This window comes from Oncorhynchus masou, chromosome 23 (genome assembly GCF_036934945.1).
Source record: "Oncorhynchus masou masou isolate Uvic2021 chromosome 23, UVic_Omas_1.1, whole genome shotgun sequence".
Lineage (NCBI taxonomy): Eukaryota > Metazoa > Chordata > Actinopteri > Salmoniformes > Salmonidae > Oncorhynchus > Oncorhynchus masou.
In genome coordinates this window covers 52,951,940-52,968,087 of record NC_088234.1, presented here as the reverse complement: position 1 = coordinate 52,968,087, position 16,148 = coordinate 52,951,940, and the positions used below count along the sequence as shown (strand labels likewise).

The 16,148-nt window shown below is 43.0% G+C and overlaps 2 protein-coding genes across 10 annotated transcripts in view; one reads left to right on the top strand and one right to left on the bottom strand.

Moving 5' to 3' along the window:
* slka (STE20-like kinase a) overlaps positions 1 to 13,032 on the top strand; it is a 38,170-nt gene extending 25,138 nt beyond the window's left edge. For all 5 annotated transcript variants that reach the window (XM_064932508.1, XM_064932507.1, XM_064932506.1 and 2 more), the window contains 5 exons: positions 1,209 to 1,333; positions 1,842 to 2,033; positions 2,110 to 2,235; positions 8,356 to 8,469; positions 8,739 to 13,032. In XM_064932508.1, the coding sequence (XP_064788580.1) occupies positions 1,209 to 1,333; positions 1,842 to 2,033; positions 2,110 to 2,235; positions 8,356 to 8,469; positions 8,739 to 8,885 (704 nt within the window). In that variant the 3' untranslated portion in view covers positions 8,886 to 13,032. The remainder of the gene's footprint in view (positions 1 to 1,208; positions 1,334 to 1,841; positions 2,034 to 2,109; positions 2,236 to 8,355; positions 8,470 to 8,738) is intronic.
* Positions 12,829 to 16,148, bottom strand: part of col17a1b (collagen, type XVII, alpha 1b) — a 24,013-nt gene continuing 20,693 nt past the window's right edge. For all 5 annotated transcript variants that reach the window (XM_064932503.1, XM_064932504.1, XM_064932500.1 and 2 more), the window contains 8 exons: positions 15,974 to 16,078; positions 15,695 to 15,862; positions 15,447 to 15,602; positions 15,125 to 15,361; positions 14,785 to 14,949; positions 14,542 to 14,622; positions 14,365 to 14,445; positions 12,829 to 14,267 (listed from right to left, as the gene is read on the bottom strand). In XM_064932503.1, the coding sequence (XP_064788575.1) occupies positions 14,218 to 14,267; positions 14,365 to 14,445; positions 14,542 to 14,622; positions 14,785 to 14,949; positions 15,125 to 15,361; positions 15,447 to 15,602; positions 15,695 to 15,862; positions 15,974 to 16,078 (1,043 nt within the window). In that variant the 3' untranslated portion in view covers positions 12,829 to 14,217. The remainder of the gene's footprint in view (positions 14,268 to 14,364; positions 14,446 to 14,541; positions 14,623 to 14,784; positions 14,950 to 15,124; positions 15,362 to 15,446; positions 15,603 to 15,694; positions 15,863 to 15,973; positions 16,079 to 16,148) is intronic.

The window sequence follows — 16,148 nt, the reverse complement described above, 5'->3', positions numbered from 1 at the left end:
AAGAAAATCTTGTTTCTCATGGTCTTGAGAGTCCTTTAGGTGCCTTTTGGCAAACTCCAAGCGGTCTGTTGTGCTTTTTACTGAGGAGTGTCTTTCATCTGGCCAGTCTACCATAAAGGCCTGATTTGGTGGAGTGCTGCAGAGATGGTTGTCCTTCTGGAAGGTTCTTCCATCTCCACAGAAGAACTCTGGAGCTCTGTCAAAGTGACCATTGGGTTCTTGGTCACCTCCCTGACCAAGGTCCTTCTCACCCGATTGCTCAGTTTGGCTGGGTGGCCAGCTCTAGGAAGAGTCTTGGTGGTTTCAAACGTCTTCCATTTAAGAATGATGGAGGTCACTGTGTTATTGGGTAATTCAATGCTGCAGAAATGTTTTGGTACCCTTCCCCAGATCTGTGCCTCAACATTATCCTGTCTCGGATCTCTACGGAGAATTCCTTCAACCTCATGGTTTGGTTTTTGCTCTGACACAGTCAATTGTGGGACCTTTATAAAGACAGGTGTGTGCCTTTCCAAATCATGTCCAATCAATTGAATTTACCACAGGTGGACTCCAATCATCCCAGGGATGGTCAATGAAAACAGGATGCACCTTAGCTCAGTTTTGAGTCTCATAGCAAAAGGTCTGAATACTTATGTAAAGGGATTTATTTTTTTAGCAAAAATGTCTAAAACTAGTTTTCAGGTTGTCGTTATGGTAGATTTAAAAAATAAATATATATTTTATATAAAAGGGAATGGGGAATGAATTCTTTCCGAATGCACTTTTCAAACTTAACCAGATACAACAGCTCATGAGAGGTGAGGGAGAAATGTACAGTACCACAGAGTCTTATGAACACAGCAAACCTAGCCACATACAACAGCTTTGTGAAAAAATACATATACTTACCACAGACTACCATAAAGAGACTGCCTAAGAGAGAGATCTCAATCATTTAACATGACTTCACCTTGGCTACCTCAATGGGTGAAGGCCTTCTGCTATATGAAGGATTTGCTAGTGAAATAATACTATTGTAAATGGTGAAGTTCTCAGTGGAGTGTTGTGTTATAACTTTCCCACCACAGTGATGCAATTTCCTGAATGACTTATTTGTGACCAGCCTGTCTTGCCAGATGGTGCTCTTTACCGGAAATGCTGCTTGTGTGTGTGTGTGTGTGTTGTGTTACCACCCCGCCTGACGTGTCTCTGGCCTCCTCCCTCAGCTCGAGAGGCAGCCATGTGGGAGTTGGAAGAGCGCCACCTGCAGGAGAAGCACCAGCTGCTCAAGCAGCAGCTCAAAGACCAGTACTTCATGCAGAGACACCAGCTGCTCAAGAGACACGAAAAGGTAAGGGCTCTGGGACCTACTGAACAGCTCTCTCAGTATTGGTATTATCTAGATCAGGTAATCTGGACTGAGTGTAGACTGTGAGGTAGATTAAATTTTGACATTAATGGGTGATTTGAAAGTGTGCTGAAAGGTTAGAGCTCTCATTTCAATGCATTTTATTGTGGATCCAGATAAAGTATTGAATGGACCCTCTTACTGACATTTGTGGCTGCTTCGCGTGATGTATTGTTGTCTCTAACTTCTTGCTGTTGTCTGTGCCCAATAATGTTTGTACCCTGTTTTGTGCTGCTACCATATTGTGCTGTCGTCATGTGGTGTTGCTGCCATGCTATGTTGTTGTCTTATGTCTCTCTTTATGTAGTATTGTGGTGTGTCGTGATGTGTGTTTTGTCCAATTTATTTATTGGTATTTTGCCTTTTGGTAGGCCGCCATTGCATATAAGAATTTGTTCTTAACTGACTTCCCTAGTTAAATAAAGGTTAATAATTGAAATGTGTCGTGTAGGAAATGGAGCAGATGCAGCGCTACAACCAGCGTCTGATTGAGGAGATGAAGAACAGACAGGCCCAGGAGAGAGGTCGTCTGCCGAAGATCCAGCGGGGTGATGCCAAGACACGCATGGCCATGTTCAAGAAGAGCCTCCGCATCACCTCTGCACCTGGCACCCCGGAGCAGGAAAGGGAGAAGATCAAACAGGTATTTTATAGTGTGTACACACACAGTTATATATATTTTTCAACAGAATAATGTGAGGTGTGTGTTTTTGTTCCAGTTTGCAGCCCAGGAGGAGAAGAGGCAGAAGAACGAGAGACTCCATCAACATCAGAAACATGAGAACCAGATGAGAGACCTGCAGCTGCAGTGTGACTCCAACATCAGAGAGCTGCAGCAGCTTCAGGTACACACACACACTACCCCTAGCCCAGAATGTTCTTAGCATTATTACATACAGTGAAATGGAAACTCAACATCATTTCGACCAGGTATCACGACTTTCCTGAATTGGATCCTTTGTTCATACCTTCCAAGGCGATTGAACTTATCCCAGAGGCTAATCCAAGACGCCGCCGGTGAAGAGGTTTTCGGAGGGGACTTTTAGTCCAACTCAGGAGGCGTACACACCTTCCACCGCTTCCGAATATATTACTCGCTAATGTTCTGTCCCTGGACAATAAAGTTGACGAGCTCAGGGCAAGGGTCTCCTTCCAGAGAGACGTACTCTGTTTCATGGAATAATGGCTCTCTCCGGATGTACTGTCCCCATCCATACAGCCAGCTGGGTTTTCAATACATTTAGGATAGGAATAAAGAACTCTCCAGGAAGAAAAAAAGGCGGAGGTGTATGTTTCATGATTAACTACTCATGGTGTGATTGAGGTAACGTGCAGGAACTCAGGTCCATTTGTTCACTCGACCTAGAATACCTCACAGTCAGATGCAGACGGCATTACCTCTCTAGATAATTTTCTTCGATTATCGTCACAGCTATGTGTATTCCCCCTCATGCCGATACCACGACAGCTCTCAAGGAACTACACTGGACCTTGTGCAAACTAGAAACTGCATATCTGAGGAAAACGCTACCGAAGTTCTATCAACACATCGCCTGTAGTACTCGCTCTTCAAAAACTCTCAACCATTGTTTCTCCCCCTTACAGGATGGCTACAAGGCCCTCCCCCGATCCCCCTTTGGCAAATCCGATCACGACTCCATTTTGCTCCCCCCCTCCCAGAAACTAAAACAGGAAGTTCCTGTGCTGAGGTATATTCAATGCTGGTCTGACCAATCAGAATCCATGCTTCAAGACTGTTTTGATCACGCGGACTGGGACATGTTCCGGGTTGCCTCTGAGAATAACAGTGACGTATACACTGACACGGTGACTGAGTTCATCAGGAAGTGTACAGGCTATGTTGTTCCCATTGTGATGATTAAAACCTATCCAAACCAAAAAACGTGGATAGATGGCAGCAATCGCGCAAAACCTAAAGCGGGACCACCGCATTTCACCACAGCTAGGTGACTGGGAATATGATTGCATACAAACAGTCCTGTTATGCCCCCCCCCCCCCATAAGGCAATCAAACAGGCAAAACGTTAGTACAGAAACAAAGTGGAATCGCAATTAAATGGCTCAGACACGATGTATGTGGCAGGGACTCCAGACAATCACAAATTATAAAGGGAAAACCAGCCACGACACTGACGTCTTTATCCCTGACAAGCCAAACACCTTTGCCCGCTTAGAGGATAAAACAGTGCTGCTCACACTGGCCGCTACAGAGGACTGTGAGCTCTCGTTCTCCGTGGCCGATGTGAGTACAGGCCCAGACAGCACCCCGAGCCGGGTCCTCCCGAGTGCGCAGACCGACCAGCTGGCTGGAGTGTTTACGAACATATTCAATCTCTCCCTATCCAAGTCTGCTGTCCTCACTTGATTCAAGATGTACACCATTGTTCCTGTACCCAAGAAAGCGAAGGTAACTGAACTAAATGACTATCGCCCCATAGCACTCACTTCTGGCATCAGTGCTTTGAGAGGCTAGTTAAGGATCATATCACGTCCACCTTACTCGACACCCTAGACCCACTGCAATTTGCATACCGCCCCAATAGATCCATGGATGATGCCATTGCACTGCACACTGCCCTATCCTATCAGGACAAGAGGAATACTTATGTAAGGATTCTGTTCATTGACTATAGCTCATCTATCAATACCGTAATCACCTCCATTCTCATCATTAGGCTTGGGGCCCTCAGTCTGAACCCCAGTCCTGTGCAACTGGGTCCTGGACTTCCTGACTGGCCACCCCCAGGTGGTGAAGGTATGCAACAATACCTGCACTATGCTGATCCTCAAAACAGGGGCAACACAATGGCGCATGCTCAGCCCCCTCCTGTACTCCCTGTTTACCCATGACTGCGTGACCATGCATGCTTCCAAATCAAGTTTGCAGACAACTTTGTAGTCCACAATTATCTCCTTGGTCTTGATCACATTGAGGGAGAGGTTGTAGTCCTGGCACCACACGGCCAGGTCTCTGACCTCCTCCCTATAGGCTGTCTCGTTGTTGTCAGCGATCAGGCCTACCACTCTTGTGTCATCGGCAAACTTTTTGAAGGTGTTGGAGTCGTGCCTGGCTGTGCAGTCATGAGTAAACAGGGAGTATAGGAGGGGACTGAGCATGCACCTCTGACGTGCCCCTGTTTTGAGGATCAGTGTGGCGGATGTGTTGTTACCTACTCTTATCACCTGGGGGCGGCCCATCAGGAAGTCCAGGATCCAGTTGCAGAGGGAGGTGTTTAGTCCCAGGGTCTTTAGCTTAGTGATGAGCTTTGAGGGCACTATGGTGTTGAATGCTGAGCTGTAGTCAATGAATAGCATTCTCACATAGGTGTTCCTTTTGTCCAGGAGGGAAAGGGCAGTGTGGAGTGCAATAGAGACTGCATCATCTGTGGATCTGTTAGGACTGTATGCAGATTGGAGTGGATCTAGGGTTTCTGGGATAATGGTGTTTATGTGAGCCATGACCAGCCTTTCAAAGCACTTCATGGCTGCAGATGTGAGTGCTACTGGCCGGAGTCATTTAGGCAGGTTACCTTAGTGTTCTTGGGCACAAGGACTATAGTGGTCTGCTTGAAACATGTTGAAAATGTCAGTGAAGACGCTTGCTAGTTGGTCAGCGCGTGCTTTGAGTACACGTCCTGGTAATCCGTCTGGCCCTGTGGCCTTGTGAATATTGACTTGTTTAAAGGTTGTGGAGAGCTTGATCACACAGCCGCCCAGATCAGCTGATGCTCTCATGCATGTTTCAGTGTTACTTGCCTCGAAGCGAGCATAGAAGTCATTTAGCTCGTCTGGTCGGCTCGTGTCACTGGGCAGCTCTCGGCTGTGCTTCCCTTTGTAGTCTGTAATAGTTTGCAAGCCCTACCACATCCGACGAGCTTTGAAGCCGGTGTGGTTCTTCAGAGGGCACAGCAGAATTTCTCGCTCCTTGAAAGCGGCAGCTCTACCCTTTAGCTCAGTGCGGATGTTGCCTGTAATCCATAGCTTCTGGTTGGGGTATGTACGTACAGTCACTGTGGGGATGACGTCATCGATGCACTTATTGATGAAGCCAGTGACTGATGTGGCGTACTCCTTAATGCCATCAGAAGAATCCCGGAACATATTCCAGTCTGTGCTAGCAAAACCATCCTGTAGCTTAGCATCTGCTTCATCTGACTATGTTGTTTTTATTGACCAAGTCACTGGTGCTTCCTACTTTAATTTTTGCTTGTATTCAGGAATCAGGAGGATAGAGTTATGGTCAGATTTGCCAAATGGAGGGCGAGGGAGAGCTTTGTACGCGTCTCTGTGTGTAGAGTAGAGGTGGTCTCGAGTTCTTTTCCCCTCTGGTTGCACATTTAACATGCTGGTGGAAATTTGGTAAAACGGATTTAAGTTTCCCTGCATTAAAATCCCCAGCAACTAGGAAAGGTACAAATCCCCTAAGTTCTAGACCTCAACTGAATCTGGTAATGAATGGTGTGGCTGTTGAACAAGTTGAGGAGACTAAATTACTTGGCGTTACTTTAGATTGTAAACTGTCATGGTCAACATATAGAGTCAATGGTTGTAAAGATGGGGAAAGGTCTGTCCGTAATAAAGAGATGTTCTGCTTTTTTGACACCACACTCCACAAAGCAAGTCCTGCAGGCTCTAGTTTTATCTTATCTTGATTATTGTCCAGTCATATGGTCAAGTGCTGCAAGGAAAAACCTAGTTAAGCTGCAGCTGGCCCAGAACAGAGCGGCACGTTTGGCTCTTCATTGTAATCAGAGGGCTGATATTAATACTATGCATGCCAGTCTGACTGACTGCATCACTTCTTGTTTTTATAAGAAACGTGTTGGAAATGCCAAATTGTTTGCATAGTCAACTTACACACAGCTGACACACACACTTACCCCAGCAGACATGCCACTAGGGGTATTTTCACGGTGCCCAGGTCCAGAACAAATTCAAGGAAATGTACAGTATTTATTTTGTATTTTTTTCACCTTTATTTAAGCAGGTCAGCTAGTTGAGAGCAAGTTCTAATTTACAACTGCGAGCTGTCCAAGGTAAAGCGACACAAACAACAACAACAGAGTTACACATGGAATAAACAAACATACAGTCAATAATACAAAAGAAAAAGTCTATATACAATCTATATGCAATTATACAGAGCCACGAGTGCATGGAACTCTTTTCCATCTCACATTGTGCAAGTGAACAGCAAAACAAATTAAGCAACACCTCACTGCACAACGTTTCTCCCCCATGTGACCGACTTGTGTGTATGTATTGACATGTACAGTATGTGTAACTGATAGATGCACACTACATGTTAATGTTTTTAAATGTGTGTCAATTGTAAACTATTTTGTCTGTCTTTATCGTTATGTGTCGAACCCCAGTATAGACGAGCTGTCGCCATTGGTGTCGGCTAATGGGGATCTTAATAAATATAATCAAATCATAGAAAATAAATAACGGGGACTCTTTATGTAATGATAAATCAAATCAAATTGTATTAGTCACATGCGCCAAATACAACAGTGAAATGCTTACTTACAAGCCCATAACCATCAATGCAGTTGAAAAAAATGCAAATAGTATGGGTAGCCATTAGATTAGATGTTCAGGAGTCTTATGGTTTGTGGGTAGAAGCTCTTTAGAATCCTCTAGGACCTAGACTTGGCACCCCGGTACCGTTTGCCATGCGGTAGCAGAGAGAACAGTCTATGACTAGGGTGGCTGGAGTCTTTGACAATTTTTAGGTCCTTCCTATGACACCGCCTGGTATAGAGGTCCTGGATGGCAGGAAGCTTGGCCCCAGTGATGTACTGGGCCGTTCGCACTATCCTCTGTAGTGCCTTGCGGTCGGAGGACGAGCAATTGCCGTATAAGGCAGTGATGCAACCAGTCAGGATGCTCTCGATGGTGCAGCTGTAGAACCTTTTGAGGATCTGAGGACCCATGCCAAATCTTTTCAGTCTCCTGAGGGGGAATAGGTTTTGCCGTGCCCTCTTTACGACCGTCTTGGTGTGCGTGGACCATGTTAGTTCGTTGGTGATGTGGACACCAAGGAACTTCAAGCTCTCAACCTGTTCCACTGCAGCCCCGTCGATGAGAAAGGGGGCGTGCTCGGTCGTCTTTTTCCTGCAGTCCACAATCATCTCCTTTGTCTTGATCATGTTGAGGGTGATGTTGTCATCATGAGCATCCATCAAATTGCTGCATCAAACCAACCTTTGCCCATCCACTCTGTTGCCTCAGCTCTTGTATCATGGACTATTCAGTCAGAAGAGAAATTGGTGAAAATATATATTATGACACTAACACGTTTTAGAATAAAGCTGTAAGGTAACAAAATGTGCAAAAAGTCAAGGGGTCTCAATACTTTCTGAATGCACTGTTAAAATAAAGGAGCTTGTGGTAACTCCAAAGTGTCATGCACTGGCGCACACACAAGCAATGTTTTAGCACCATGGACACCTTCCACGGTCAAACGCTAGGTAAAGCGGATAGCTGATCGCCAGTTTCAGCACCATGGCTGCTGAACAGCTCAGCTCACAGCTCAGAATGGGGCAAATCCTACATTCCACCAATGATGAAGGCCTGCGGATAGACATTCTGGCATGTTTTGCTATCGTCCTTTCCTTAAAACACGGATTGTGATACAATTCCTTTTAAGGTAGCCTAGCGGTTAAGAGCATTGGGTCGGTAACTGAAAGGTCGCTGGTTTGAATCCCTGAGCTAGCAAGGTGGAAAAATCTGCTGTTCTGCCCTTCAGCAGGGCAGGGAACCCCCAACAATTACTACTCCCCGGGCGCAGCCCCACACTTCTCTGATTCAGAAGGGTTGGGTTAAATGCAGAAGACCCATTTCGGTTGAATGCATTGTTTTTTAACTGACTAGGTATCCCCATTATGTATGTAGGTAGCTCCAGTAGGTAACCCTGTTCCTGCTGTTGTGTGTTTCAGAATGAGAAGTGCCATCTCCTGATTGAACACGAGACTCAGAAGCTGAAGGAGCTCGATGAAGAGCACAGCCAGGAGCTGCAGGAGTGGAGGGAGAAACTGCGGCCCAGGAAGAAGGTGAAACAAAGACCTATCCATGTTTACAACCCTCTTATGTTATCATACTTTAAAGTTTCATGCTGCGTTGCGATTCTCCTAAAATGCACTTGCATGGATGTAACAATGGTGGAAACTTCCTCTAGCCAATGATTACACCAATCCATTGCTTTTGACTCCATGACTGGGAGTTTGTAAGTGCACAGTGTGGAGAATCATGACATAGCCCTAGTGTAAGTTGTTGTTTTGGATGTTTGAGTCTGTTGTCTTTCTTCTTCTGGCACATGTAGGCCTTGGAGGAGGAATTTACACGCAAGCTCCAGGAGCAGGAGGTCTTTTTCAAGATGAGCGGGGAGTCGGAATGCCTTAACCCCACGACCCAGAGCCGAGTGTCCAAGTTCTACCCCATCCCTAGTGTGCACAACTCTGGTTTATAGCCCTCCCGAGCACAGGAACATACTGGCTGGGCTCATAGACTGTGTCCCCATGGTGGCGGGGAGGACCTCAGCCCTGTTGTTATCTGGAAACTAGCGTTGGTCTATTGTGGATTTTAGGCTAGTGTGATGTCTTCACACAAGCATGCACATACACTAATGTTCAGAAGTTTGGGGTCACTTAGAAATGTTCTTGTTTTTGAAAGAAAATATTTAAAAAAATATCCATTAAAATAACATCAAATTGATCAGAAATACAGTGTAGACATTAATGTTTTAAATGACTGTTGTAGCTGGAAACGGTAGATTTTTTTGGTAATGGAATATCTACATAGTCATACAGAGGCCCATTATCAGCAACCATCACTCCTGTGTTTCAATGGCACATTGTTTTAGCTAATCCAAGTATATCATTTTAAAAGACTAATTGATAAATGTTAGCACAGCTGAAAACTGTTGCACTGATTTAAAGAATAAATAAAACTGTCCTTTAGACTAGTTGAGTATCTTCAGCATCAGCATTTGTGGGTTCGATTACAGGCTCAAAATTGCCAGAAACAAAGACCTTTCTCCTGAATCTCGTCAGTCTTTTCTTGTTCTGAAAAAATTAAGGCTATTGCATGTGCTCTGTTCTGTGAAGGGAGTGGTGCACATTGTTGTACGAGATGTTCAGTTTCTTGGCAATTTCTGACATGGAATAGCCTTCATTTCGCAAAACAAGAATAGGCTGCAGAGTTTCAGGTCTTTGTTTCTGGCCATTTTGAGCCTGTAATCAAACCCACAAATGCTGATGCTGGAGATACTCAACTAGTCTAAAGAAGGCCAGTTTTATTGCTTCAATAATCAGTACAACAGTTTTCAGCTGTGCTAACATAATTGCAAAGGGGTTTTCTAATGATCAATTAGCCTTTCAAAATGATAAACTTGGATTAGCTAACACAATGTGCCATTGGAACACAGGAGTGATTGCTGGTAATGGACCTCTGTACGCCTATGTAGATAGGTTTCCTGCTACAATAGTAATTTACAACATTAACAATAATGTTATTTTAAAGGATAGAAAATGTGCTTTTCTTGAAAAAACATGGACATTTCTAAGTGACCCCAAACTTTTGAACAGTAGTGTACATATGCAAGAGCACACACTTATGTCTACACACACACACACACACACACACACACACACACACACACACACACACACACAGCAGTGTCAGCTGTCATATAGAGGGATGCAATCACAAAACTTTCCTTTTCAAGCCTTTATTTTCTCCTTCTTCCCCCTTACAATTTCACCCTTCTCAGCTCCAAGGAAAATGTTGTCAAAAGTGACAATTGCACTTTTCTGAGCATGGTTATGTTTTACCACTTTTAAAATAGCTCAGGCAAATTTCAAACCAATTGCAAGTACCAAGTTTATAAAGAACCCAGTGCCTAAATGAATTGACATAATGATCGTGCTTTTCTCCAGACTTGCTCTCTTACCTGCAGCCCAGTGCTCCCCTGAGGCCTTTTGCACTAAAATGGCTGGAAATTTGTACAAACCATGAAATACCATCAAACCTTTATTTTTTTAGTGATCCATATAAGCTGGTGGTTGAGTTCATTCTAAGGTCGTTGATTGATGGATATCTGTTAACAAATAAAAGTCATTTTTTGGTAAATCGTGAAGTGCTCATTCACGTGATGTACTATGTATGGAGTTGTGATTTATTTTAGATACTGTGCTGTTGAATCAATCAAATCAAACTGTCCTGTATATTAGAACAAATGTTCCCACTTTCTTCCTATTGTAATCAGTAGATAGTTTTTGTTAGACTTCTGGGTTGTCGTCATGTCAGTCACCTTTCCTGTTAAAAATCGACACAGCTTATTGTCTTTTGGTTATACTTTGAACACATTATTTTGGATGTGGCAGACATACATATTATTACGCTGAAAGGAATGTAAGCCGCTGATCATCATTTTTCACTGTTTTATGTGAACTGAGAACATGCAGTAATGGACTGTTATGTATGTACAGTGAGCTCCAAAAGTATTGGGACAGTGACACATTTTTATTTTTTTGCTCTGTACTCCAGCACTTTGGATTTTAAATGATACTTTAACCTTATAGTCATTGTACTCTGTATTTGAAATGATACAGAGCTAAAACAACAAAACGTGTGTCACTGTCCCAATACTTTTGGAGCTCACTGTGTCTTACAGTCAGTAAAGAAACGAGGGTCCACTTGGATTAGTTCTATTTTCAAATGACTTTTTGCCGCCTCTACCCAAATCTATTTTATCTTCAAATGAACTGAATCATTCAAAGCTGTGGCGCCTTGCATTTTGTTCTGTATTTATACTTTTATTTTCAATTTGAAATATGTCCTTACTATTTTACTGGGTTGGGGTCAATTCTAATTTAATTTAAAATTCCAATAAATTGTTTGAAATCACTTATGAAGTGGAGAATTTAATTAAATTCTCATTTTTAAAAAGTCTTCAAGCTATGGAATTGAACTGGAATTATATTGTTCTGACATTTTGAATTGGAATTGTAAACCCAGTTAATAAAGTGAATGCACATAGCATCAAACATTGACTGTATGATTTGATTTGAATCATTTCAACTTGTATTTCTATATTTCAGGTATAGCTAGGCTGTCTGAACAGTGATATGGTCAGCCTCAAAGCCTGAGGGAACTGAATTAGAATTGGAATTTGTTGAATTGTTGCTATAATATTGAGTTGAATGGAATTATCTCATTAAAGATTGATCCGGAACTTGAATTTAATTAAATGGGATTTACAGGGAGAGCGATTTGAATTGAATTTCTGGAATTGATCTCATCCCTGCTATTTTATGATTACCAGTTTTCTAAATATGTATACATGTTGTATCAATGTACATCTCAATATAGTCTTTGGACATTGTTTTTGGATGGACAATATGATATCTGTAAATGGAAGTCATTATACTGTCCTAATCAGTTGATTCAAATAAGAATGTATGTACTGTATGTAATTATAATATGGACAAAGTACTGCTGACCCCTTCAAGTGAGTCCCCTTGACATGATGGCAAGCGCTCTATAACAAACATTCTTATAGCATGTCATGGTTTGTGTATGACGTCCTAATAAAACATAGATGGCATGCAAAGGGTGAATGCTGTTATTTTATTACAATGACATCACGTCTTGAATTCTGGATTTGTATTGGGATAATATTACCCATAATGCACATTAGGTTCAGGCCATAGCGCTAGATGGGGGTTTCATCTTTGTATCTGGACCATTATAGCATCTGTGACAGCATGAGCAGTGCCATTGAGGCAATCTCCATTTTGAAGTAGTCAATTTTCTTCTTTACGATTGGCTGATCCCCCCTGATGACCCGGCTTAGACATGACTCGAACAAGGCCACCAAGAGGGTTCAGCCACCCAGTTGACTACATTAAAATGGTGGAAGCCCTCAATGGCGTTGCACATGCTAATACAGCATTTTGACCACTAGAGGACTCTGTAATTCTATGTGGTTCAGGCATTATCATATTTCTATTTTCTTTGTTTTACAAGCAGTTACTTTTTCAAATACCTACAGGCACAAAAATATTGCTAGTAATTGGATATTGAAAATCAACAGGGGTTGATTTAATATATAGCACGTCATGAGCCTATTGTTGTTGCATTTAGATATAATGTCATCCTGAATAAACATGCATTTTTGAGGTCAGGTAAACTGTATAAAAATGTTTGTTAATGGACATTTGTGCTGTAAATAAAACAATAATTATGTTAAACTGTGTTCTTGTTTGTTCTTACTAATAGTATTTATTGTTATTTGTAGAATTTACTTCAAGGTACAAAAAGCTGGTCAACATCAACATGACAAGAGTCCATTTCAGTGCAGTTTTCTTTTCTCCACACAAAATACATTGCAATAATTTTCAATACATGGCTTGACAAGGAATAAACATTTATTGAAAATTAAGTTTTCTGAAGTTTTAATGAAAATAAAGAATAAATGACAATTGTTGTTTTGAGTGGTTCAAAAGTGCCCAAGTAACACCTAAAAGTTTTGGGTGAAAAATACTTTAATGTTATCAATAAAGCTAAGATCCATAACTATCATTATCTTTTTGAAAAGTACATTTTCCCATGAGTTCCCTTGAGAAAAAGAACTAGAGCTTTATTAAGAATGGTAAACACGATACACCCACATACTAACTAGAATATCAAAGAGTGCAACCACAACCATGACCAGCAGCCAATGTATCACTCTACTTCAGACTGTTAAACACATTCTTTAGTGCAGGGGTCTCCAACCTTTTCTAGCATGAGAGCTACTGTACTTCAAAACAATTTTTTACTTTCAAATAGGCACATTCTTCTCTTCACCTCTCTTCCCCGGGTCCTTGTTGTACAATATATGTGTTTTCTAGTAAAATAATGGTTAATAAACAACTCTAAGGGGCCCCATAAAATTACTGTATTTTTGTATTATGTTTTTTACTCTTAATATTAAAGTTATTAATAGAAAAATAACTGCAATTGATGTTTTGAGTCCATGTCAATGCTTAAATCACATTAGATGACCAATTTTGAGGTCTGGAAAAAAAACATACATTTAGATTTTTGAGTGTAATTACCCCTTTAATTGCGCATTTAGAAAGAGAGGAATGTCTGAGTCTATCAATGTCTATGTTAGGCCGACTTCTGCAGCACCTCATGGCAGAGTAAAAAAAAAAAGGACACCCAATTGATACGAATAATCATTATATATTTCTGTCAGGTAGGCAGAAGGTTTTTGGTGGAAAGTCTCTGTGTACCCACAAGACGGTTATCATTACTAGCATCGCTAACAGGTTACATACAGAGTGATAAACACATTTGTGAACCATACAGACAGAAGTGCAATATTGCTTGAAATTAATTGCCAGATATTGTGTTATATTTGGCTTTTTAAGCCAATAGTGGCAAACCAGGGGTGGGATAATGTCAATGTGGCTTTGATTGGATGGTTGCCAGGAGCTTTATGTCTATGACAGTTTGCAATGGAACACATTTTTAAAAATCCATGTACTTTCAGAATTACTTGGCGACCTACTTGTAGGTGGGCTGTGAGCGACTGCTAGCTCGCGACCTATAGTACCTGTCGGAGACCTCTGCTTCACTGCCATTATAACATTTCCATATCATCCATTGTATTCACACTCAAAAAAGAAACTGTAATTGAATAGACAAGCAGGCATATTCTAACGTAATGTATGATTTTGACTATGCACAGGACAGAAGAGCTGAATAGAAATAAAGCTTTATCGGATAGATTTGGTTAAGCTTAAAACACCTTAAACACCGATGCTCCGACGCCGACGACCAACCCTAACTTCACCTGCACCTGGAAAGAAAACAAGGGGATGAAAAACAGTTGCTGAGCTGCACATGATTTTGTTTCACAAAAATCCCAAATGGTACAAGCAAAGTGAAATGTTTACCTTTCTCTCCCTTCTCTCCTCTGTATCCATCCTGACCATGTAGCCCCTGCAGTCCTGGAGGGCCTGGGCGACCCATCTCGCCTGCAGATAGATATACCATAGTCATGTTATGTCCTAGTGTCAATCCCTGCTGGAAATGTAATTCAACAGTATGACCCTGTAGTATGACTACCGTACCTCTGTCTCCTTTGGGTCCGAGGTACCCCCTGTCTCCTTTCGGGCCAGTATTCCCTGGGGGGCCAACAATGGTGCCGTGGGCTAGAGCAGAGAGTACACGACATGTCAGAGGACAGGAGGCAAGGCCACAAATCTTTTCAGCAAGCAGTTGCTTAGCAATTCTTCTGGGTACCACAATTCAATTCACAACTGTGGATTAGTTTAGTATGTAGAAAAAAACTGAGAGTTTGCCCCAAATCTTACTTCTAAAGAAGTCCATGAGGTCAGCAGTCACGTTGCCGTAAGCCCCAATGACACGGCTATACCCGGGAGGTCCAGGAGGTCCAGGGGGTCCTGGGAGGCCTTGGGACTCCCAGGATCCTCCTCGCTGGTGACCCTCAGACAGGATGTCCTGCAGTAAGCCCTGGTCTGGAGGATCAGAGGATAGACTGTTTATATACTGTCTGTTTTTACCTAAAAGGTCACTGCACCGTCTAAGCCACTGTGCAAAGTCAATCAAAGCCTCAAACCCAATCAAGTCTCAGCACTTATACTGTAGAAGCGCACAGTTACAGAGACACGCTATTGCTAGTCATTCACTCACTCTTGATGTAGTCTGTCACTCTCAAGGCAACGTTGGAGTAGTCTAGTGGCTCTGTCAATCTCCCAATGTCACTCTGGCGCCGCTCAAGGTCAGAAGAGTAACGTGGGTCACTCTGGGCATAACTCTGACGGTTAGTCTGAACCCCACCAGGTTCTCCAGGGTCTCCTTTGTGACCACGGGGACCCTGAGACCCAGGAGGACCTGGTTGGCCAATGAAGGAGTGCCGTATACCGTCACCTGGGAAATAACACAACAATAGTTAATGTGATGTAGAGTGTCAGGTTAATATCTTTTCCAATGGATAGGGAAGAGGTCAACACACTGCTGAGGTACGCCTGGAGTTCTGTGCGGATGCTTTCTCGCTGGTAGTTTCCGATGTTTCTACTATCTCCATAGGAGACTACTCCGTGAGAGTTCCCTGGGGGCCCCTGAGGTCCTGGGGGGCCGGGTGGGCCTGGAGGACCACTGTACCCAGAACCTGAGATGAGACAGAGACAGATGTCAAACATTCATGGTCTTTGTCGACTGAGCGCAGAAGGATGGAGAACCTCTTAACTGAACCAGACTCACTTTGTAGGTAATGCTGGACGTCCTCTATCCTTAAACCCCCTGAGGCTGAGCTCCTGTAAGATGGCCCTCCTGGGGTACCAGGGGTGCCTGGGGGTCCCGGGATACCTGGGGTACCAGGAGGACCAGGGGCTCCAGCAGAGCGCCCAACCATCGCACGGAATTGTGAATCTTAGAAAGTGGGAAAGTAGGAAGAAGACAAAGAGTAAGCAGTAAATCAAATGTGTTTAGATGATCATAAACACAAGATACCTCTGTAAACCCTAGAGGGTGAGGTCTTACTTTGCAGGAGTGCGGAGATGTCACTAACACCGCTGAAGGAGCCAGGTAGCCCTGGAGGCCCGGTTGCACCCGGAGGTCCAGGCTGCCCACCACCGATCCCGCGTTCTATAATAATAATTTTAAAAACGCCATCCACAAGGTGAGAGATTGAAGCCTGGTCCATAAGAAACCCAAA